Here is a 23666-nt window from a genome sequence, read left to right as displayed (position 1 = left end):
AATTACAGTTGTAGCCTTAATTTTCAATACTCCACATATTGACAATAGCTTGCAGATGAAACCAGCATCCTTGTAGCACAAACATTCCAGCTGAGACAAAGTAAGAGGCTGAGGATTATAACAGTTGTGGAGGCAGGACCCATGTCAACAAACATTTGAGCTGTGCTCTGTGAAAAGGGGGTTTAATCCATTTATGCCTAGTGAACTCTCCCATCTTTCTAAGTTGGATCAATTTATTTTCAAAATTAGGGATGTTTAGCATATTTATTTCTATATTTAGAACAATTCTTACAGAAATTCCTTTAAGCAAACAGCGTAGACCCAGATGAGACGCCGCATCATGCGGCGCCTCATCTGGGTTTACGCTGTTTGCAATGTCCTTTTTTCAGGACGTTACGGATTAATGGTTTAATGCATGTGCGTAAAGTGTTGTCTCAGATTGGCTTGTGCAGTCAGCACAGGCTAAACAGGGACGACATTTTCCACCTAAACTAGATTTTTGCTAAGAAGAGACTCTCTTCAAACAATAAGTATCATAGTAGTAGAAGTGTTTGTCCCTGATTAGCCTGTGTCGACTGCACAGGCTTATCTGGGATGACACTTTACACACATGCAGTAAACCCTCTTTTTCACAGTGGGAGGCTCAATTATAAAATCAATCTTATCAAGGGCTGTTTGTAAAACATGCATGCCCCCCATATGGGCTATAAGTTGTAGTAGCAGCCATTGTCTGAATATGTTTTTTGTCACTGTGAACAACAGTGGTGGTGGTGATGGTGGTAGTGGTGGTGGTGGTGCAACCTTAATTTCATTTTTGCCCGATGTTTATTGATACAATGCATTACAAAAATGCAGTTAGCCTTACATTTGGTAAAATTTAAATAAATTACAAGGGAGGCAAATGCTGTAACAAAATGTTTAACTTATTGCATTTGTTTCCCCTGTATATAAGAAAGATATAGTAGTGTATTACCTCCCCTGTCCTGCTTATATTTATATTAATCAACAAAATTAAACATTAACACAATATTTAATATACAAAATATACAAAAATTCTCATATTCTGATAATATTTTTACTGATCCACTGTATTTTACTAAAAGAATGATGTTTCATTGGACTGATAATTATAGATTTAGGATTACAGACCAGTTGCTTCAGTAATATTGTTCAGAGTGTGCCCTGTTGGCCGTGTATGCATTCTTGAGTTATCATTCAAAAACCATTTTACTATTTCGAGTCACCATGACCTTGACCTTTGACCTAGTGACCTCAAAATCAATAGGGGTCATCTGCGAGTCATAATCAATGTACCTATGAAGTTTCAAGATCCTAGGCCCAAGCGTTCTTGAGTTATCATCTGACAACCACCTGGTGTACGGACCGACCGACAGACAGACCGACATTTTACTATTTCGAGTCACTGTGACCTTGACCTTTGACCTAGTGACCTCAAAATCAATAGGGGTCATCTGCGAGTCATGATCAATGTACCTATGAAGTTTCATGATCCTAGGCGCAAGCGTTCTTGAGTTATCATCTGACAACCACCTGTTGGACGGACCTACCGACAGACAGACCGACATGAGCAAAGCAATATACCCCCTCTTCTTCGAAGGGGGGCATAAAAATAATCTTTAAAAAGAATTACATCATGGATAAATCAACCTCAATTAACCTTACAAAACAAACTTATTGGTCAACATTTTAAGTTTAAATCTAGTATTTCTTTGTTTTTCTGTATTTATGTGCCAGGGCCAATTTTTAGTTATGCACAAACCTAAAATATGTGGATTTGTTTTTGTTGATGAAAATTATTAGTTTCTTGGAATATATTGATAAAAACATGTACAAAATGATTTGATTTTACAGACATACAGGACCTGACACAATTTTTATACCACATTTTATCGAACAGTTCAGGAATTTCGCAAGAGAGCAAGATTTTGGCAAGCTTACCAACAAATTGACTGGACAAGTTTAACAAGGGCTGTTTGTAAAACATGCATGCCCCCCATATGGGCTCTCCGTTGTAGTGAGAGCCATTGTGTGAATATGTTTTTTGTCACTGTGACCTTGACCTTTGACCTAGTGACCTGAAAATCAATAGGGGTCATCTGCCAGTCATGATCAATGTACCTATGAAGTTTCATGATCCTAGCCATAAGCATTCTTGAGTTATCATCTGGACACCATTTTACTATTTCGGGTCACCGTGACCTTGACCTTTGACCTAGTGACCTGTAAAATCAATAGGGGTCATCTGCGAGTCATGATCATTCTACCTATCAAGTTTCATGATCCTAGGAATAAGCGTTCTTCAGTTATCATCCTGAAACCATTTTACTATTTCGGGTCATCGTGACCTTGACCTTTGACCTAGTGACCTGAAAATCAATAGGGGTTATCTGCGAGTCATGATCAATCTACCTATCAAGTTTCATGATCCTAGGCCTAAGCGTTCTTGAGTTATCATTCGGAAACCATTTTACTATTTTGAGTCACTGTGACCTTGACCTTTGACCTAGTGACCTCAAAATCAATAGGGGTCATCTGCGAGTCCTGATCAATCTACCTATCAAGTTTCATGATCCTCGGCCTAAGCGTTCTTGAGTTATCATCCGGAAACCATTTTACTATTTCGGGTCACTGTGACCTTGAGCTTTGACCTAGTGACCTGAAAATCAATAGGGGTCATCTGCGAGTCATGATCAATGTACCTATGAAGTTTCATGATCCTAGGCCCAAGCGTTCTTGAGTTATCGTCTGACAACCACCTGGTGGACGGACCGACAGACCGACGACCGACAGACCGACATGAGCAAAGCAATATACCCCCTCTTCTTCGAAGGGGGGCATAATAAATCATGGCATGAAATGACAACAAATGAAAGGCTGATTTCATAAAATGCTCTTAATTAGCAAAAAAATTTGTTGTTCACAGTAGTATTTTTTTGTTTTGAGTCTGACTCGACACAGAATTTGAGGAGGAATATATGCATGCTCTTAGTAGTAGTCAGCTGAGATTTGAGATAGTTAGTCTGCACAGGCTAATCAGGGAAGACACTTTCCACCTAAATTGGATTTTACCAACAAAAAAACTTTATTTAAACGAAAAATGTCATAAAAGCAGAAAGTGTTGTCCCTGATTAGCCTGTGCAGACTGCACTGACTAATCTGAGACGACACTTTCTGCACATGCATTATGCCCAGTTTTCTCAGAACATGACTCTCATCTTTTGAGTTGAGAATAAAAATTCAGCATGTTCATGATTCTGGATTCAGGACATTAGCTTTAAATAATTAAATTCAGACATAGCAGTCCAATTACTCAGTAAAGAGCCTACAAACCTGCCTCCCTGGCAACCCAGGCTCTCCTCTGTCCCCAGGGGTACCGATGGTAACGAGGCCCCATTCTCCGGCATCACCCTAGAACAGATGTATGTGTTCATGGTCAAAACAGACAGTGAATAGCTTCACCCAACAACAGTTGAGTGTGTTCATGGCAAGTATTGGCAGTGAATAGCTTCACCCTACATAAGTTGTACGTGTTCATGGACATAATAGGCAGTAAATAGCTTCACCCAACAACTGATTTATGTGTTCATGGTCAGAATAGGCAGTGAATACCAGTAGCTTTACCCAACAACTGTTTTATGTGATCATGGTCAGAATAGGCATTGACTAGCTTTACCCAAAACAGGTGTATGTGTTCATGGTCAGAATGGGCAGTGAAAAGCTTCACTCCACAACAGTTATATGTGTTCATGGTCAGAATAGGCAGTGAATAGCTTTACCCAACAACAGTTATATGTGTTCATGGTCAAAATAGGCAGTGAATAGCTTTACCCAACAACAGTTACATGTGTTCATGGTCAGAATAGGCAGTAATAAGCTTCACCCTACAACAGGTGGGTGTGTTCATGGTCGGAATAGGGAGTGAATAGCTTTACTCAACAACAGTCGAATGTGTTCATGGTCAGAATTGGCAGTGAATAGCTTCACTTAACAACACTTGTATGTGTTCATGGTCAGAATAGGCAGTGAATAGAGTACATTTTATGATTTATTGTATAATGTGGTTTATAGGAAAATATCAGTTATTCAAATTTGGAAATTCAAAATTTCAAACAGTGAAAAATAAAAGTGAAAATAATCAATAACTTTCAGTTGTACTATAAATTGACTTCAGTATTATGACATCATTGTGCTGTTATTCCAGCAAAAATGCTAAACAAACATTTTTAAAAATAAAAAAATATGATTGTTTATGTAGATTTTCAATGTCAATTTACCTATGAATACAGAAAATAAATAATTGCATTTTTGGCTGCAACTATTGTGAAAATATTCATTTTTCTGATCACTGGTGAATTTAAATTGATAATATACCAAAGCCATTTTGTATTTATATCGGTAGTGTGTGCATTCAACACAATTTCTTTAAAGTTTCATTACTACATGTACATCATATTTAAGGATTGCACACTTTAGCATCATCTAACCTTTGGTCCTGGTCGTCCGTCAAAGCCGCTACTACCTGGCAATCCAGGCAGACCGTTCAGACCTGGTTGACCGGGTAAACCCTGAAATAAACAGTACATGGTATTATTATCATGTTGTATTGGTTGACCTGGTAAACCCTATAATAAACAATATATTGTATTTTTTTAATGTTCATAACTAACAATTGTAGTTTATTTCACAGGCGAGGATCATGTCATATCCAAAAAGATTTTTACGAAAAAACAATTTGTATGTGCCCCCTATATTTTGTGTGGAATCTAGATCATAATTGAAGACACAATTGTTAATGCTTTTCCGTATGTTTACAAGGGACAAGTTGCGCTTCATAAACCAAGGGTGAGTTGGTGAATTGCCTTTTTTTTCATCCAATCTTTGGTAACGAGATAACACCCTACCTGAAACATTTTGGCGCATTCAACACTGTACATACAGCAAACATGTGCAATACATGTTTACTGACATAATTATGTTTCTTTTCACTGAGAATGCTAGCACTCACCTTGGTTCCGTTACAGCCGTCATATCCCGCCTCTCCAATAGGGCCTTCCAAACCATCAAAACCCTGAAAATAGGTTTGAGTTGTTGAAAAAAAACCTTCTACTGCATCTGTATCCTTTTTCGATTCTTGTAAATATTTACATTCATCCTCACAACTGCCTTTCATCCACATCCAGTGAATAACAATTTATTTTGAAAAAATAAAATTCTAACATACGTTTAAAGTGGAAAAAGAAATATGTCACAGTCACTAGAGTTAAGGTCACTTTTTGACACAATTTGAGTTACGATACATAGATATGGGTAATTTTTATTTAACCTCATATAAATGAGCAGGAAAAAACATTTTCAATAAGCGCCAAATAACAACTATTTCTTATAGACCTAACAGTGTTTTGTTTTTACCATTTTGCAAATGGAGCCGGGGCCCTTAAGATTTGGAAAAAATTGCATCGTTTTGACTAACATTGGCTTATAGGTGTATTTTATTTGTTACTTTATTTATGATATAGTTAAACCCATAGAGCCCCATAGGGACATAAACCAAAATGTTTTTCATTTTCAAAAATATAAAAAATTATTTTTAAACCTTCCGTTGGGAATTAAAGGCAATAATTTGCGAAACATATATACTTTTTAAAATTGTGAATGGGGCCTATCAACAGCCCCAACGTTTACAAAAAAACTGCCTTAATTACCGGTGTGCCTGGAACTCCTGGTAAACCTGGTGCTCCTGTCTCACCCTGAAAACAATCAGTGTCAATAAAAATAATATGAACTTGAACAAGCAGTGAATACATGCTCCAGTTGTATGAGGGATTTTACCACTAGAACTATACATATATAATCACACTTGTGTATATATCACATGCCTAAATTGAATTGCTTCTTATGAGAGACACTTCTAATAAAATGTAGCTTGTAATAATTGTTCAAGTAAAACTATTTGTCCATGAGTAAATTTAATGGTTTTTACATATAATAATTTAAAATGACCGCAATATGTGAGTATATTCTGAAAGTAGTATCCACTACTATCGCGAGCCTCATTTTGGAATTCTTTGAAACATTATTGTGTTGTGTATATCACTAAAATAGGGAATCTGAAACTCATGAATCTTTTCTTTCTAAAACAGCCCAAACTGATAAGAAGGCTATATGGTTAACCTTGGCTCAAGAAAAAGCCCTGAAAAAAATGCCTTCAATATAATTTTGTTCAATAACACATGACTTAAAATTATGCAGAAATAAACATGAGGCCACATCAAATTGATCCGAATTTCATCTGATTTTCCGCACTTAAGAATTGTAAATGAAATAAAAACATTTTTTTATCTTTAAAGTGGCCCACACCTTTACACTTTGCACCACATACAACTTTTTTCATTTTGTTCAGTCTAATAATTGTATTAAGAGGAAACTATTGGCAATATATAAAGCGTTGAATGTGTTAGGCAGAAATGTGCAATACATATTGACAAAATATTTTTTATTCTATACTTTGCACTTGCCTCTGAATATATTGAAAATTGAATAAAAAATTAATAATAAATAAATCAATTAGTTTGTTCCCTTATTGTTGAGAGCCAAAGTACATTAAACAACGGATAAATTTGTTGCAGCCTAAGGAATAGCCCCTTATAATAACTCACTCTGAGCCCTTTCTGACCCTCTGTCCCAAGCTCGCCTTGATCCCCGAAGGGTCCCGTTTTCCCCATGGGTCCCTCTGGGCCTGGGAATCCAGGGAAACCTTGTGAGCCCTGAAGCCCGGGTAACCCAAACGATCCCTGAAAAGCAACATCAAATAAATCCCTGAAGTTCACTGTTATATGTAACAAATAATGCTAAATAAAAGAATTCTAAAATCAAGCTTTGTCCTTCAAACTATTGATACTATTCAATTAAAAAAGTATTTTCGTTTAAAGGGGCCTTTTTACAGATTTTGGCAGATATTAAAGTTTTCATTAAATGCTTTATATTGATAAATGTAAACATTGGATCTAAAAAGCTCCAGTAAAAAAACAAGAATAAAATTAAAGAAAGAAAAAAGGTAACCCTCAACTGGGCTCCAACCACTGACCCCTGGAGTAAAAGTCTATTGCTTAGACCACTCAGCCATCCATACTCATACAATGAGTGATGTATTTTATACTTTATATAAGCAATCCTCGTAGTATCCAAAAATATAACGACAACAACAGAACTCTCCAAATTATTCAATCGTTAAGTGTTGCAACGCTTTATAATTTTCAGGTTTTTAAATCGTCAATAAATGCATATAATGGATATTTAAGAGCATGGTAAATGTTCAGTATTACTGTTTCCTCTCAAATATCATAACTACAACGAAAATTAGAGAATCTGAAACATTTTTTTTTAATTTTGTCAATTTACCAAAAGGTAAAAAGGCCCCTTTAAGAAGGATAAAAATACTTTCGGCATGAATGAAATTAATCAAATTAGAAAAAAATCTCCTTTTTTTAATGTAGTGGCCTGCATTTAGACTGCATGGAATCCAGACAAACGGCACCTGGACAATCGGCACCCTGTGATTTTTTACATACCCGGACAGTCTGCACTGTCAGACTGCATGATGTATACAGTAGAAATATTTATCCCAAAATCAGACGTGCATTGTCGAAATAAACCTCTGTGGAATATATTTTCCTTTATTTCTGCAATGCTGAAATATAGCTGTCATGTGCGGCGGACTTTTATATCAGTCATGTGTGGAGGATGGTCATATTACTCAGAATCAACTATAAAGTAATCATTTTTAGTACAACTGAATCAGATTCAACAAAACAAACAATTTGATACCAAGATGAAACATATTTAAAACACAAAATGCAACACAAACAGCAAAAAAACTTTTTTTACAAATATTAAGTGCGCGTGCCCTAACGTCATTATTAACACGTCAAACGACAAAAGTCATATTCTTTCCGGCTAAAGCTGCAGTTTTTTAGTATTTTTTTCATTATTTCTTTAAAATCAGGGATGTAGAGGTATGACAAACAGAAAAACAGGTTAGTGCCTGATCTTTTTGTAATATATCAGGCTCTGCAAGAATAAAATAATAAAACAATGTTTGCTTAAAATAACTTTGGGATTTTCCGTGTAGTTCTATTTTCCTTTTCTATTTTGAACGAAATAATTGAAGACTAAAAAAATTGATGGGATAAATCGAATACTAGGGTGGTGCCGAATAAAGCAAAGTTTATTTTGCTCGGCCCGAAAATCTGAACCACTCGCTAAGGTTCAGATTTTCTAAGCCTCGCAAAATAAACTTCGCTTTATTCGGCACCAACCTAGTATAATTTCTATATGTACATGCATTAGACTGGTTTCAAAGTATAATTGAAGTTAACAGAATGCAATTGTTGTTTACTCTAAAGACTAAGAAAAACTATAATTTGTCACAAAAGTCACCATGATAACAAAGTGTACCTTCCAACATTGCATGGTGTAATATGTGATTGTGGCATTGTTATAGAATGTCTACGTGTAAGAAGGGGCAAAACTTATGTAATTTTTAATGTAGGACAGTAAAAAAGCAACATGCACAATTTCAGATCGTAAGGAAAAAAAATGTGCAAGTATGAATGTTGTACATGCATGTTGAAAAGTATAGAACAAGGATTTGACACAAGTAATTGTTCAAGTATGTGTCTACGGACAAAAGACAAACTGACAGACGTGTATGGTGATTCCATTTTAAACCCACTTTCATATGTAATGGGGGGGGGGGGGGGGGGCAAAAATAGAATTCATATAGGGCAGCCAAAATATAACCATAGGGTCTGATAAGACAACAGAGTACTGCATTAGGTACAGTTGGAGCATATATCAAAACAAGGTACAACTTTGTGTGATATTGATGTATCAAGTTTCTCAAAAACACTAGTCCTTCCCCAAAGCTAAAGGGCATCACACCTCCTTCTGTTACACATACTGGGGACAGATAAGTAGCAGCTGATTCAAGTCCCCTTCAGCTAACTGCCATATCAGTTGACACAAGCCATAATCACCTTCACCAATTAATCTGCTACTTCACCCAGATGGAGACAATGCTAGAAGTGATGGTATTATTTACCAATTTCCCTCTTCTGATGATGTCACATTGCTTGGGTAATGGTTTTAAATCTTTAAAGCAAAGTCTTTGGCAATGGTTTTAAACCAAAGATATGGCCAATTGTTTTTAACAAAAGTCTTGAGCAGAGGCTTTAAACTGAAGTTATGGGCAATGGTTTCAAACCAGTCTTGGGCAATGACTTTCCAACAAGAAGTCTTAGGCAATGGTTTTGAACTGAAGTTCAGGGCAATAGTTTCTTATCTGATTCTTTATTAGGCCATGGTTTTAAACAGAAGATATAGGTCATGGCTTTAAAGTTACACCAAAGTCCCAAGCACAAACAAGCTTACCATTATCTTCATCAAGATGTCAGCTTAATTAATGAAGACCCCATTTTAAAAATAATGATTAGCTATACTGAACATATTGGGATATGACGATGCGATGCGTAATGAAGATTGGCATAATATTACATAACATTTATGAAATGTTGACGACAGAAAAGCTTCCATTACGGGAAATATAACACAAAAGCCCAGATAGTATGCTCTGTCCTAGCAGACATGAACTAGCAAAAGATTTTCACATAAAGTAGACACAACAAAAACATTAACCATATACTAGTCAGGTCAAGATTAATTACCGGTAGTCCTTTGCTTCCCTGACAGATGCATACTGTGGATGCACAGCCTTTGCAAGCCTGAAATCAGTACAAAACACAAAAGTGTGCATCATTATTTATATGTCCTGGTAAAAGATAACAACATACATAAATAAGATCGCCATGACAGTGCTACACAACTTGGTTCAATTAAAGAAACATGAGAGAATTTCTAGCAAAATAAGTTAAATTTATTGTAAAGAATACATGTATTGCGATAAATTGGGAAAATATCATGTGAACAAAAAAACAGCAATTGAAAATCAATTGAATACCAAATTCAAATCCTAAGTACAAGGATAGTAGCATAAAGCAGCAAAAGTACTATGTATATACTTATAGGTATGTATATTTCATCAAAATCCTATAGAATGCATTCTATAGGTGTTTGATTTCATCAAACCATTAGTAATGTTTAACATGAGTTTTTGCATAAAAGTAGCGCTCAAATCCCAAATAATTCAGGGCTGCACTACGTACGCTGAAGGAAAACGTTCCAGCATCAATTTGATTTTAGTCCGTGGTCTGGCGAGACAATATTATTCCCACCAGAGCCCTTATATATATATATATATATGAAGTGCTTCTGCCTTCACTAGTTCTTTACTAAGTTTTATAAGTGCTAAATTCACTTAAAAATAAATTGATGTTTATTTAATTTAAGCATCCATAAACAATTGCAGTAACAATGGTCTAATGACAACGAAGGGAAATAACTATGATATAAACAAGAAAGGTTGCAAACAACTGTTAACTTAACACATGATAAAAAGTACAAATATTGTTAAACCGTTGCGAATGAACACGCAGATTAGATCAATATGGTTTAAACTTTTTTATATTTTGACTTTAATAGCGTACGGTAGTCCTTATATTCTGCTTACAGAATAGTAAAGAAATAGATCTACATTCAATAAATCAACAAATCGGCAATTAAGAGTAAGTAAAAAAATCATGTTATATTAAACATGGAAGGAATAAAAAAATATTCAAATGAATATTATTTAGAATACGTGTTATATCGTTAAACACAAAGTAAGTTTTTTTTAAACTACAGTTTTACAATAACCGTTAATTAATAAACATAAATATTTCTATATTATAAAATACACAAATACGTGTTCTTTTACCGTTTAAATTATCTAGCGAATTATTAAATATATACTAGCTACTTTAAGTGTTTTTATTTTAATGTTTGAAAAAATATGAGCACAAAGAACTTTCTTAATTAGCAGAGCACACATAACAAAGACAGTCAAAAATCCTCCGAGCATGCTATCGGAGAGGCTTATCGTGGGTTCCCCTAACGGGGCCTCTACTCACCGCTCCGTCAGTAACGTCGAATATCCATGAGCATAATATAAGAAGAGGGAGCAAATTTTGAACCAAGCCAGTGGTCCTCATGGTTCCTTTTTGTTATTTAAACTTTTTCGAGTCCTTTCTCACAGGTTTCGGCGACCGAGCGCCTCTCTTTCACAAAATCAGACACTGTTCAGTTCCAAGACATTCAGAGTTCCACCATCTTAGAAAACATATCGGTCCGACACTGTAACTTCAGACTTGTATCCGTCCGCGAGAATTCTGGAAATTATTATAGCACTACTTTTTCTGGTTTCTCGCTTCTAGAATGAGTCATGCAATTTTTATTTTAAACGTTTCTTACTCCATAAAAATGGAGCTCACACATGCATTCAACCACTTATTAAAATGTTCATGTTACATTGATATACATTCAGATCAACATAACGTCAGTATATTGAGAACTATTTTATTGCTCAACACCCAACATCCCTGATAAGCCAAGTACAACTCGTGCTGCGCGCACCGACCTGTCAATCATATGCAAATCAACACGTGCGAACGTCCAATATTTAAGCACCAGCAATATTTGGTTTTTCAATTATGTTAAGGATTTTCTGAACAAAAGCTGCGAATAAAACATCATGACATCTTAAAATGACCACGCTTCCGCTGTAATTAAAGTTGCGCGTGCGATTCAGTTTGGAATTCAGTTATACATGACTGTAAACTGTGGCTATCATGACCAAACAATTCGTTTATTCTTGTTTACATAAATCGCAAGCATACTTTTCGCACAAAAAGGAAGATACTCACGCGAAGAGCGCAATGTGTATGAATGACATTCTCGTCATTTGTATATAAGTGGTCACTTAAAAATTGTATGAATGAAGAAAAGTAAAACAGTTCGTCAATTGCTGTAGCATAGTTTGGATGCGCGCGCCTAAGCAAGTGCGAGCTGATAAGCACCGCCCACCGCGAAATCTGATATCCGTCTGCGGAACTCCATTTCTTGGGAGTAGGTAACATCTCGAGACTATGAACCATTTTGAATTGAACGAGAAATAAATGTGTGAATAAAAGATAGAAATCTCGTGATTCCGAACGGACGCGGGTGACAGAGCTGAGCACTCTCAGCGTACGGGACAGTGTGGTGGCATTTCTGGGAGTGAAACGGGTCGCCCGGAATTTTTTTCCTGAAAGTTTACGAATTCTAGAGCCGTCTGCGAGACGGCTGTGCGCTCTTGTGCGGGTGCGTGAGACAGTTGCGTCGAGAGCGAATGGTTTGCTGGGCAACCATGGATTTTAGGTAAGAATATTATGTATAGTTAATATTTCCAATGTTATTACTTTTTATTTAAAAAAACAATACAAAAAATTAATACGATTTTTGACACACGTTTTAGCGATTTTTATTATTTCCGTAGCAGCATTCCCTGTCAGGGGCCCCACAGTAGGCGTTCAATGAACGCTGCTCTTTTATCAGCTATTAAGACAGCGTTCTCAAGTGTTAGTGTCCAGATATTAGCACCTACTGATTACCACGAATAATTCATTTGATTTACAGGTTTTCACTGTTTTATTCAAAACTATAATTGGCATTTTACTGTACATGAAACTTTTAACTTAAGATGATAATGTTTGTCAATGAGCGTTTTATTTTTGTCTCTTCGAGATCTTTTACCCAATATCGCTAGGACTTTGCTGTGTCTATTTATTTGTATTAAGGTTCAAGTCGTATGGAAAAAAAACCTGAAATCTCAATATTGCATATGAAAATATGCATGAAATAATCTTTTTACGCACTATGTATTAGTGAAGGATATTAACAGCGCGCCATTTTGTTTTGCTTAATAACGTGCATCTCGTGGAACGTTTAGAAAGTATTGTAATACACTCGTACCTTTGTAATGCTCTTTTATATAAATATATGTTAAACGGAAATAGCCATTATACATCCCGTATAAAGGTAACAAATACAGTTTACAATACACAGTCCTGAGTCTTATTGTGTATATATTTTATATTTCATAACAAATTATTGTGTTATTGTCAACGTAGAAAGCACAATGTTTGCGTATGTGTCTTTAAGTAATACTATAAACTCATGATTGTGAAAATTGCTTTTGCTATGGGTACATTTGCTGAAACATCGTATTGGTTAGGCAAAGACTCGTGTGATTTTCCTAGCTTTTTATAGTTCATAGGCTTTTCATGCCGTCTCAAAATATTTGTGTTGGATTTTATGTGACCAATTGCTAAAATCTGATGCTTATTTTTTCTTTCACAGGTTACTTACATTAGCAGTTGCTCTAACAGCGATAGCAGAAGGGGTAAGTTTATTTTCACGATTCGTCACTAGTATTTATGTAATGTATAATGACTGTTCTTAATTGTACTATTTTCCTATACATTTATGTAAATCAGGCTTTTTGTGTCATCCCTATCCATGGAATATTATATTGAATTTGTGCATCTGTAAAGGGTAAGTCGGATTGCAGATTTAATAGAGATTTTGTTACATAAAGCTACAAAATGGTAGATTGAATACAATGAATAAAGTGATAAATGAAAAATAGATTGAGTATGAAACATTATGATATTCATATATTTAAATATGTGTTCTTCTTGAAAAACAAAGAAATCTGTATTGCATAACAGTACCAACTCTTTTTAAGATGATCATTTGTACAAGCACAGCAGTGAACCACTTAACCGAAATTCAAGAAACAAATACGAATGTTTTGAAAAACAACCTATAGGTGTATCAGTTCCAGTGCCAGGAAAAAGGCGCAAGAGATAACCTGTGTAACACAAACAGGCTGAAAATAAAACTTAAGATAAAATGTTCTAAAATTGAAATGATAATACATCATAGTAAATGGGGTCTATTACCTCAGTCTTTAAAATGTTATCTTGCATGCATACAGGGATTTTGGGTAGTTTAATATTGTACAAACCAAAGAAATTATTGTGATTGAGCCCTTTCATCAAATAATGTATTATTTTGCTTTTTGCACATAATGACTTTTTGATGCATATTGTCACTGACACTTCCTTACGTAAGTAACAGTCACCCTTTATGTAAGTGAAAATCCATACATAATCATTGATATCAGCAGCTTTCATTAACATGTGAGTGAAATAATACATGGTTGGAGGTATTGATCTTTTTAGCCCAAGCCCTCTTGCCATTACTTGTTATGCAATGCCAGTGTACCTTCCCTAGATTGGGGTCTAGATAGTCTACCTGTATATGATCTCTAGTGGCAGATAAGCCCTGGGCTGCATTAAATGATAAGCCTGTGGCTTTTCAGAGAAATTGGATCCACTTGAAACATATGTGTAGGAAGCTGCTCTTTGTCTGATAAGAGATGAATCCTGTTTGTAAATTAGAGACACATGTATACTATTTATGCTATTTTTGGCCAAGTCTTTTTGAGTGGTTTGAAGGATGAAGAAATTATGGAAATAAAAGAAACACATAAAAATCTCATTTGATGATTCAGAAATCTAATTACCTGGTAATCAGGATTATTTTGCAAGACAGAAAAAATATACCATAAAAATGGCCTGCAGGCATAAAAATGTGCTGTTTCCGCATTTTCTGTAATCAATTAAAATGGTGTACATCCCCTGTGAAAATGTATGTAATAATTATAGAATTATTATGGAATAAATCTAGGGTAAATTTGTATAATATTCAAGAAATGTTGAAAGACCACTTCTAGAATTTGATTAATTTCTATAGCTAGTATTCTAAAGTTGTTCTTCAATGCTCATTCCGAAGAATCCATATTATAAAAAAATCTACACATGCATGGATTATAAAATCCATATTTTAAATAATAATATATAAATACATGGATTCTAGAAAATACATGATAGAATTTCCTAGAAATGCATGTTTTCTAGAATCAGAATTCGTGAATGCACATTATGGTTTTAGAAGATTTCTTTAAGCTGTAGAAATATTGTAGAACCTAAGAAAATTCTTGAATATATTTCACAGGGGATAGATACTTCACCAATTAAGTGTTATATTGAAGGAAAATCAAGATTAAATTTGTATTTTACATGAGTTTATAATGCCTTTTGCAATATTGAGTTTATAATGCCTTTTGAAATAATATACAGAGCTTCAAAAACCCAAATCTATTCACAATAATGGCTATTTGTTCAAGAAAATGTTAATCAGTAATTATACTAGCATTTCACATACTTTAAATACAGGTGTTCTGAATGAATCAAAACTGCCCACCATTCAGCTTTCCAATAAAATGATTTCTCTGTCTAACCCTTTGCATGCTGGGAAATTTGTCGTCTGCTAAAATGTCTTCTGCTGAATTTCTAAAATTAGCATTTTCTTTGATTTTTTTTCAAAGAATACTATCAGAATAGCAAACAGTTTGGATCCAGATGAGACGCCACGTTCTTTGGCGTCTCATCTGGATCCAAACTGTTTGCAAAGGCCTTCAAAATTCGGTTCCCGCACTGAAAGAGCTAAGCACCACCTAATACAATCTTGCTGAGAATGTTTTTCAATTACATGTAAGTAGGGTTTCAGAAAGATGACAGAAAGGTGTCAGCTGCAAGGTGTTTATTATCAGCAGCATTCTGGTCTTTGTCTACCTCATCTTCTTTATGTTTCCTACCCCACAAAGCACATGTTGAAATAATCAACCCATGAGTAGGATGGTGGCTGATAGCAACGTCTCTTGATTGCTTTGAAGAATTGAGTCTTGATCTGGGAAAATAGGGCTTAATGCATATCTATAAAGTTTTATCCCATATTAGCCTGTGCAGTCTGCATAGGTTTATCTGGGACAACACTGTCCACTTTGATGCTCTTTCTTTATTTTTAGGAAGTCTCTCCGTTACAGGCTTAGGCGGAAAGTGTCTTCCCAGATTTGCATGTGAAGATTGCACAGGCTAATTGACGCACATGCATTAAGACCAATTTTCCCAGTGTGCTTTCAATTATATGTGAACTTGCATTTACCAATTCCTCCATATCCTATAGTAATGCTGGATGAAAATGATAAATAATTAGAAGTTAATCATTAATCTTGTTTCATTTTTGTAAGTAACATTTTCTTGTTTTTTAGCAAGTTCAAATGGCTAGAACATATTACAGGTGTGACAATAGGAACAAATATAACATTCTATACTTGATGAAATTGATACAAATAGACTGAAACAATTATTAATATACTAAATGAACATTGAAATGTAAATACTTCCACTTTAATTTCACCATTCTTTAATTGTGAGAGGGGTCTCTTGTCTTAGATATGTCTGCTGTTGAAAGTCAGCTGGTGCAAAGAAATTCTTTTTATTTTTCAATTAAGATCTTCTGACTACATTTTATGTGTTAATTGAAGCAAAAGTGGCCTATCAGCAGATGTCTGGCTTTCAATGGAGGAGGATTTCTCCCAGTACTTTCGCCCTTAGACAGGCTATGGTGATTGAATGGGTAACAATTGAGGTAGACCACTCAGCCATTGCTACTGGTTCTGCTGTATAAACCACTGTTATAGCTGATCAATGTCAGATGGAAATCTGTTGGAACTGATGAATCAGCAGATAACTGTAAAATGTTGCAGTCAAGACACATTTTATTTGCTGTTCATTTGTTCCACTAGTTAAATAGTTTGATGGTCAGTTAGGATTCCCTTAATTGTCACTCATGAATGTTGTTCAAATCTGAAACACAAAAGGTTAGTTGGCAGAGGTGCTGTTTTGTTTGGGACCAGCCTCATCTTGTGAATAAGAATTTAATTACCCCCCCCCCCACGCCGTCCAAAACATAATAAAAAAGAGGTGGTGGTCAATTGTAGATGCCATGGAACTTTTACGCAGTTTAAGGTTACCATAACAACTTGATCAGTTATTTGACAGATTTTGGCCCTCAAAACTTTAGAGCTAGTGAGGGCAATGAAAAAAAGGTGCAGTTTCATAAAAGTCATTGTGAATATTATTTGTTGAAGGTTTCTGACAAATGCAATCAGCTGTGTGTGTGGTATTGTCCTAGCCGCCTCTCCAACAAACTAAAATGTTACATACATGCCAAACAATCGATGGCCACGTATTCAGTTTACGTTTGCAGCAAACCAATGAAAAGGAAGCAAGATTGCCACGGATGCAAATCCCATGTGCAGAGAACCAATTTAAACATATCAACTGGAATCAAAAAATTAATACTGTAATCCACCAATGTTTAATGTTTTACTGCTAATGATTATCAAGTATGACGAGCCAATTAAAGAATATTATATAAGGAATGTCAAACACTAATTGATGTTTTATACCAGATGCAAGGAAGTGATGGCTGTAAACTAATCATGATTTCCCACGTTTATGCTTGACTATCTTTTGAAGAATGTATCAAATTTTTGTTATTTTGTTGGTCAAAATTCAATTATTATATTTTTACAATAATGTCCCCAACATTCATTACATTATAATTAAATTGAATGGAAAAAACAATACAAAAACAATGCTGCTTTTAAAAAATCAGATGTGGGTTGAAATGGACCATACGAGTGCAATACAAAAAAGTATATTTTTGATTATTGTTAGTTGAAGAAAATTAGAGTAACAGCTGATCAATTTGTATGGCCTTATGACAGCAAATTAAATAGCTCCTCATTAAATGATGATTCTCACTCAAAGAAGATCTGGCCAGTGGACTAATATCTTTTCTTACCTGTCTGAACACATCAAACAATGTTATGTTTCATGAGGAGCAATGTACTCATTATTACACTGAATTTTATTACCCATGAGTTAGCGGAACAGTGTACCTGGCCTATGTAATGAAATGATAATAATGAGAAAACCAGTTCTTAGCTATGGCCTAATTTCATACTTACGAGTTTGTTGACCCCAAACCTGTGAACATTTTTTAGGCACATTGTATGTGCTGGAAATTGATAATACAAATGTCTAGTATCGCCAAATCAGCATTTTTAGCTATTAATGTTTCAGGTATCTCAGTGGTGAAATGTATATACATGATTGATTCAAGACAATAAATTAAAGGGGCCTTTTCACAGATTTTGGCATTTTTTAACTTATTCATTAAATGCTTTATATTGATAAATGTAAACATTAGATCGTAAAAGCTCCAGTAAAAAATCAAGAATAAAATTAAAAAAAAGGAAAAGAACATTGCCCGGAGCAGGTTTCGAACCAGTAACCCCTGGAGTCCTGTCAGAGTCCTGAAGTAAAAACGCTCTAGCCTACTGAGCTATTCCGCCGAGTACACATACGTGACGCATTTTATACCTTATATAAGCAATCTTCGTAGTAATACACAATTTAACGACAAAAACAGAACTCTCCAAATTATTGAATCGTTTCGCGTTGCAACGCTTTATAATTTTTAGGTTTTATAATCGTCAAAAGATGCATATAATGGCTATATTAGAGCATGGTAAATGTTCAGTATTACTGTTTCCTCACAAATATCATAACTAAAACGAAAATTTGCGAATCTGAAACAACTTTTTTCAATTTTGTCAATTTACCAAAGCGTGAAAAGATCCCTTTAAAATAATAACAAAATTAAACAAAATCTACTACGAAATTTTGCAATATTGTAACATTATGTTTTACACTCTAGTTTGTGAAAGAGACATAAGTATTTTGTGAAAGAGACCAAAATAAGTTTGTGACGGACACCAAAAGCATTGTAATGGTAGCAGAAAATGTGTTTCTTACAACTTTAAATCTGGTTGCCATGCATATCTGCAACGGGCTGCAGCAGAAAACTCATTTGTTTCTACCTTTGGCTGATAACACATTTGGGGAAAAAGTCTTTCTATTCAGCAAAGTTGTAAACATCATCAGGCATGCAAAACCTCTGGGTGGGGTAATTTCTGGTAGTTTTGTATTGAGTCACTCATTTTCAAAGTGTGATGAGTGATAAAACACTTGGGCCACTTCCATGCTCCATGTCTTCATTTATTCCATTAGACAACCTTGCAAAAATTATATTAGATGAGTTTCACATCTGTTGTGAAATAATATTACTCAAGGTCTTAGATCATCTTGGGTAATGGGAAAGTAATCAAAGGAATGAAGAAAGCAATTCTAAAGTTATATTTTTCCTGTTCCAAATTTATTGTTCATTTTGCAGTATACATTTATGCATGTAACAGCTTCATTCAGTGTTTATAGTGTACAGTCATCTGTTTGTGATTAAACCATATTAAAGATAGCACTTTATTTCTTTAGGATGTTATGTTTAAGATGTTATAAAGGAAAAGAAAACTTGGTACTTTACAAACTGCTTATTTAACTTTTATTTTATTTGAGGAAAGTGACTAACTGCTTATACAATTTGTTCTTTAATTTGAGGACAGTGACTAAATGCTTAAAATATACAATTTGGTCTTTCATTTTTTGAGGGAATTACGTCTTCAACAACTTTGTTCATTATGCAAGGTATATAAAGCACCAAACATTAGGCAAAAAACATCACAAAACATTAGTGATAATATTGAACATTATTTCAAATTAATGTCAGTTGAAAGGTATGCTTGGTCCAGCATAAATGAAGTAATAATAATGAAAAAGTTAACTTTCTCAATTCTACCAAGAACATGTCATTCAATTAAAATTTATTAAACCATTAATTGGATTGATACATTTACTTCTAAACAATTGTGTACAAAACAGATTCCTTCTCATGAAATCTCTTTCATCCAGCTTTTCATTGAGCCCATCTCTTCTCAAAATTGTTTATTCAAGAACTGCCCTACTGGTTTCTATCAAGGATGTAAAAAATGCTTGAGTGATTGCTCTCTTAATAAGGTTAGGTCAGGGAGAAGATTATATCCTCATCATCTGTGTTATAGAATGCTTCTGTTTCCTGCTATCATCCAGGTACCTTTCAACAGCATCAGTTCTGGTCTGTGTTAAATAAACATTGACTGGTTCTCTGGATTCTACCACTTCCACAACTTTGAATCTAATTTTCCTTTTTTGACATTATATTTATCATTCACATATGACATCATATTGAGTATTCTTTCAAATTTTTATGAATGTTACATCATTGTTTTTGAAGATGTCATGAAACCGATGTGTATGTTTTTTTTGCAGTAAAAAGGAGGGGTCTGAATTAAAGCAGTTTCACTATTATACAGACAAATCTATATAAATGGCAGACTCAAAACAATTTACAACTAAGTGTTGTTTTTTTAGCGATAATAACAACAGTTTTTTGTTCCAATATTTCATGGCTCTCATGGTTTAATTCCTATATATGAGAACTTTATACAATTGATTACTTAAGTAATTATCAATATTAAAGGGATCTTTTCACGGTTAGGTAAATTGACAAAATTGAAAAAAGTTGTTTCAGATTCGCAAATTTTTGGTTTAGTTATGATATTTGTGAGGAAACAGTATTACTGAACATTTGCCATGGTCTAATATAGCCATTATATGCATCTTTTGATGATTTAAAAACCTAAAAATTATAAAGCGTTGCAACGCGAAACGATAGAATAATTTGGAGAGTTCTGTTGTTGTCGTTAAAATTTGTGAAACTACGAAGATTGCTTATATAAGGTATAAAAATACGCATCGTAGGTATGCTTGGCAGGATAGCTCAGTTGGCTAATGCGTTTTTACTTTAGGATTCCGGGGGTCACTGGTTCTAGCCCTGCTGCAGGCTACTTTTTTAACTTTTTTAAATTTTATTTTTGATTTTTTACTGGAGCTTTTAAAATTTAATGTTTATGTTTATCAAAATAAAGCATTTAATGACAAACTTTAAAACATGCCAAAATCTGTGAAAAGGCCCCTTTAAGCAGTAATTAATGTCTTAATGTATCACAAATTAAGAATCTTGATATGGTTACCTATTTTACCTTTATAAACTCCAAGAAGTATTCATTTTGGTTCACTGTCAAAACCTTTCCTGCAGCAGGAAAAAAGGAAATCATGATAATTGCTTCAAAATCCTGCATTGCACTTATCATAAACATAATTTAACATGAACTCAATTCTAACAAAATCTTTGGGAGTATGTTTGTTACTTCTGGTACCTAACAACAATTTGTACATGAATTTCAAAATCTTTAGAAGTGAAAGTAAAACATAATATGATTTCATCTAATTGTTTTAACTTTATTTAAGTGATTTAATTGTGTCTAATTAATTAGATTTTATCTAATTAATTTGATTTGATCAAATATAATTTATGATTTTAAAATGTATATCAAATATACTGTAATTGATTTTATCTAATTTATTTTTCCCAACTTCTCTGATTTGTTTTCCTCAAATGTGTTCATTCAGTTATTCTCACAACAATTCATAATGGAAGATCTATTTCTTGAGCATGAAGCATAGTTGAATGCAGCTTTAAGTTTGGTGTTTTTCCTATGATTAAGAAATCTGCACCTGCATTTTCGCAAAAGCTAACAAAATAAAAACAACCTCAAGTGCTACTTTGAAGAATTCATCAGGATAGACTGCTGCATAGGCAAAATGTTCTTGATATTACTTCTGGGCTTTTAGGGAAACTTTTATTGAAACATATTGTCTGCGCTTTTATTGGTGTTAGGCAGAAAACTGCATTTTATGAGGTGCTCAATTAAGATTTAACTTCGCAACCTGGTTCAGTAAGTACTGTTAGTTGGAATTTTGTCATAGCAGACCTTGCCTTCTGTAATTTGCTCACAATCCTCAATAAATGCCATGTATCTTGCAAGAAAAAATTGGCATTTAAAAAGCAGCACAATTTCCACTTCAGGCTTGGTGGCCGTGGCGATTTTCTTTTTTCCAGAAAGCCTTTATCTGTCATGTGTATATCAATTTAGAGTATTGTCTGTCAGAAGCTCAATTATGTATTTGCTTAAATTTTTTTCATCTTTTTCAGCAACTGAATGGTTCTCAACCAGAATGTGGGGGATGCACAACGAGTAATGGATGCAGATGTGTCGGGGAAAAGGGATCCAGGGTAGGTCGTGCTGTCTATCTTTGTGGTCAGGGACTGGTGTTCTCAAAGCACATAACTTAACTTAAGTTGTTCTTAAGTTGAAACTAATATTAAAATTGTCTATGTGTATCCGATGTTTTCTGCTAGCAAAGTGATTCATTATTTGTCACTTTTGCAATATTTACGTACATTTTAATGTAAAAAGACCCCAAACACATAGAAGACAAAGACTTGAAGATTTGTATTACTGGTAATCTAAGGAATTTAATTCGTAAGGTTCATTAACTAAGCAACTACAGTCCACTCTCGTTATCTCGACATCGGATATCTCGATATTCTCGATATGTCGAAGTAAGCTCAATGTCCCATTTTTTTCCCTTCTTTGTCTATATAAATAAACATCGCTTATCTCGATTTTCGTTATTTCGAATAATTCAATATGTCGATATAATATTGTGTCCCCAGTCCCGATTTTACATGTATTTACTGTGGTTTATCTCGAAGTGCGAATAACTGTCTCAGAGTCGGCAAAAGGTGAGAAAAATTTTCTTTGATACTATACCGTCCCGCTTCGCCCGGCTGCTCCCGATACTGTGCGGTAGGAAATTGGTCCGTTAATTGTATCACTGATCACACGTGTATAATGTCGTTAGCGATTAACACTTTAGTAAGGCCTGTCACTTTAACTGTCACTTTTTAACATCAATATTAACTGTAATTAATACACAGTCTGCCGAAAGGCCAAAAGACTATTTGTTTTTACAAACAACTTTCCAAAATGCATTGAGTTATATTTTTGCGTATATAAACAGTTGCAAATTTACAGAATGTTGTTCTATCATGAACTCCAAAACTCATTATCATGGCTAACTTGAAAGAATATTTCAAACTACAAAATGTACATGTACAGTTCAGTATTCCGGAACGTGATTTACACATGTTCAGATGGAAAACCCTCGTCTTGATTGGACGACAATTGCATCATTACTTTAAATAGCAACATTACCGACAGTTTAGAAAAATTATAACCGCATGTATTCATGCAATTTTGTAATACTTAAAACGTCATTTTAAGCAATTAAATAGCAAAATTAATCTTACCTCGTAAAAACGCGTATATATCAGGTAGAGAGTATTATGACGGCTTTAGTTAGACCACATAGCAGGTATTTAAATGCTAAAAACAAGATAAATTTTCGTCTCATTTTTTCTTTGAAAACTCCGAATCGGATATCTCGAACTCTCGTTATCTCGATATTTTTTCTAGTTCCCGCCGACTTCGAGATAACGAGAGTGGACTGTATGTGAATATTATTAGCCCTGGAGGGAACATAATTATGTCTTATTGCTAAGGATTGTAGAACTCGCATAATTAAATGTTCTAATTGATTTAATTAAGTTTATAATGCTTAAAATACATATTAATGTATACAGGAATTGCTGCCAGTTCAATTATACCAATGTATGTATAATGTAAGACATCCGTGTGATGATTTATGCCGACTGCCCTACAAAAAAATACATACATGTGATAATGCATTATTATCCACAGTAATCACATGGACTGCCTTAGCCAATGAAAAACCATTCATATGTATCATGTGACCTGCCTAAGCCAATGAAAAACATGTAATCTGTATTTGGTAAGA

The 23666-nt window shown here is 34.4% G+C and overlaps 2 protein-coding genes across 2 annotated transcripts in view; one reads left to right on the top strand and one right to left on the bottom strand.

Annotated features, from left to right (window-relative positions):
• LOC127835625 (collagen alpha-1(IV) chain-like) overlaps nucleotides 1-11653 on the bottom strand; it is a 67293-nt gene extending 55640 nt beyond the window's left edge. The window contains 7 exon segments of the mRNA XM_052362061.1: nucleotides 3352-3429; nucleotides 4506-4586; nucleotides 5027-5089; nucleotides 5724-5768; nucleotides 6678-6812; nucleotides 9744-9800; nucleotides 11085-11653. Of these exon segments, the coding sequence (XP_052218021.1) occupies nucleotides 3352-3429; nucleotides 4506-4586; nucleotides 5027-5089; nucleotides 5724-5768; nucleotides 6678-6812; nucleotides 9744-9800; nucleotides 11085-11165 (540 nt within the window). The 5' untranslated portion in view covers nucleotides 11166-11653.
• A 318-nt stretch (nucleotides 11654-11971) lies between these two features.
• Nucleotides 11972-23666, top strand: part of LOC127834251 (collagen alpha-2(IV) chain-like) — a 62525-nt gene continuing 50830 nt past the window's right edge. The window contains exons 1-3 of the mRNA XM_052359938.1: nucleotides 11972-12369; nucleotides 13351-13393; nucleotides 21958-22038. Coding sequence (XP_052215898.1) covers nucleotides 12341-12369; nucleotides 13351-13393; nucleotides 21958-22038 — 153 coding nt within the window. The 5' untranslated portion in view covers nucleotides 11972-12340. The remainder of the gene's footprint in view (nucleotides 12370-13350; nucleotides 13394-21957; nucleotides 22039-23666) is intronic.

This window comes from Dreissena polymorpha, chromosome 6 (genome assembly GCF_020536995.1).
Source record: "Dreissena polymorpha isolate Duluth1 chromosome 6, UMN_Dpol_1.0, whole genome shotgun sequence".
Lineage (NCBI taxonomy): Eukaryota > Metazoa > Mollusca > Bivalvia > Myida > Dreissenidae > Dreissena > Dreissena polymorpha.
This window is presented reverse-complemented; position numbering and strand designations above follow the sequence as displayed.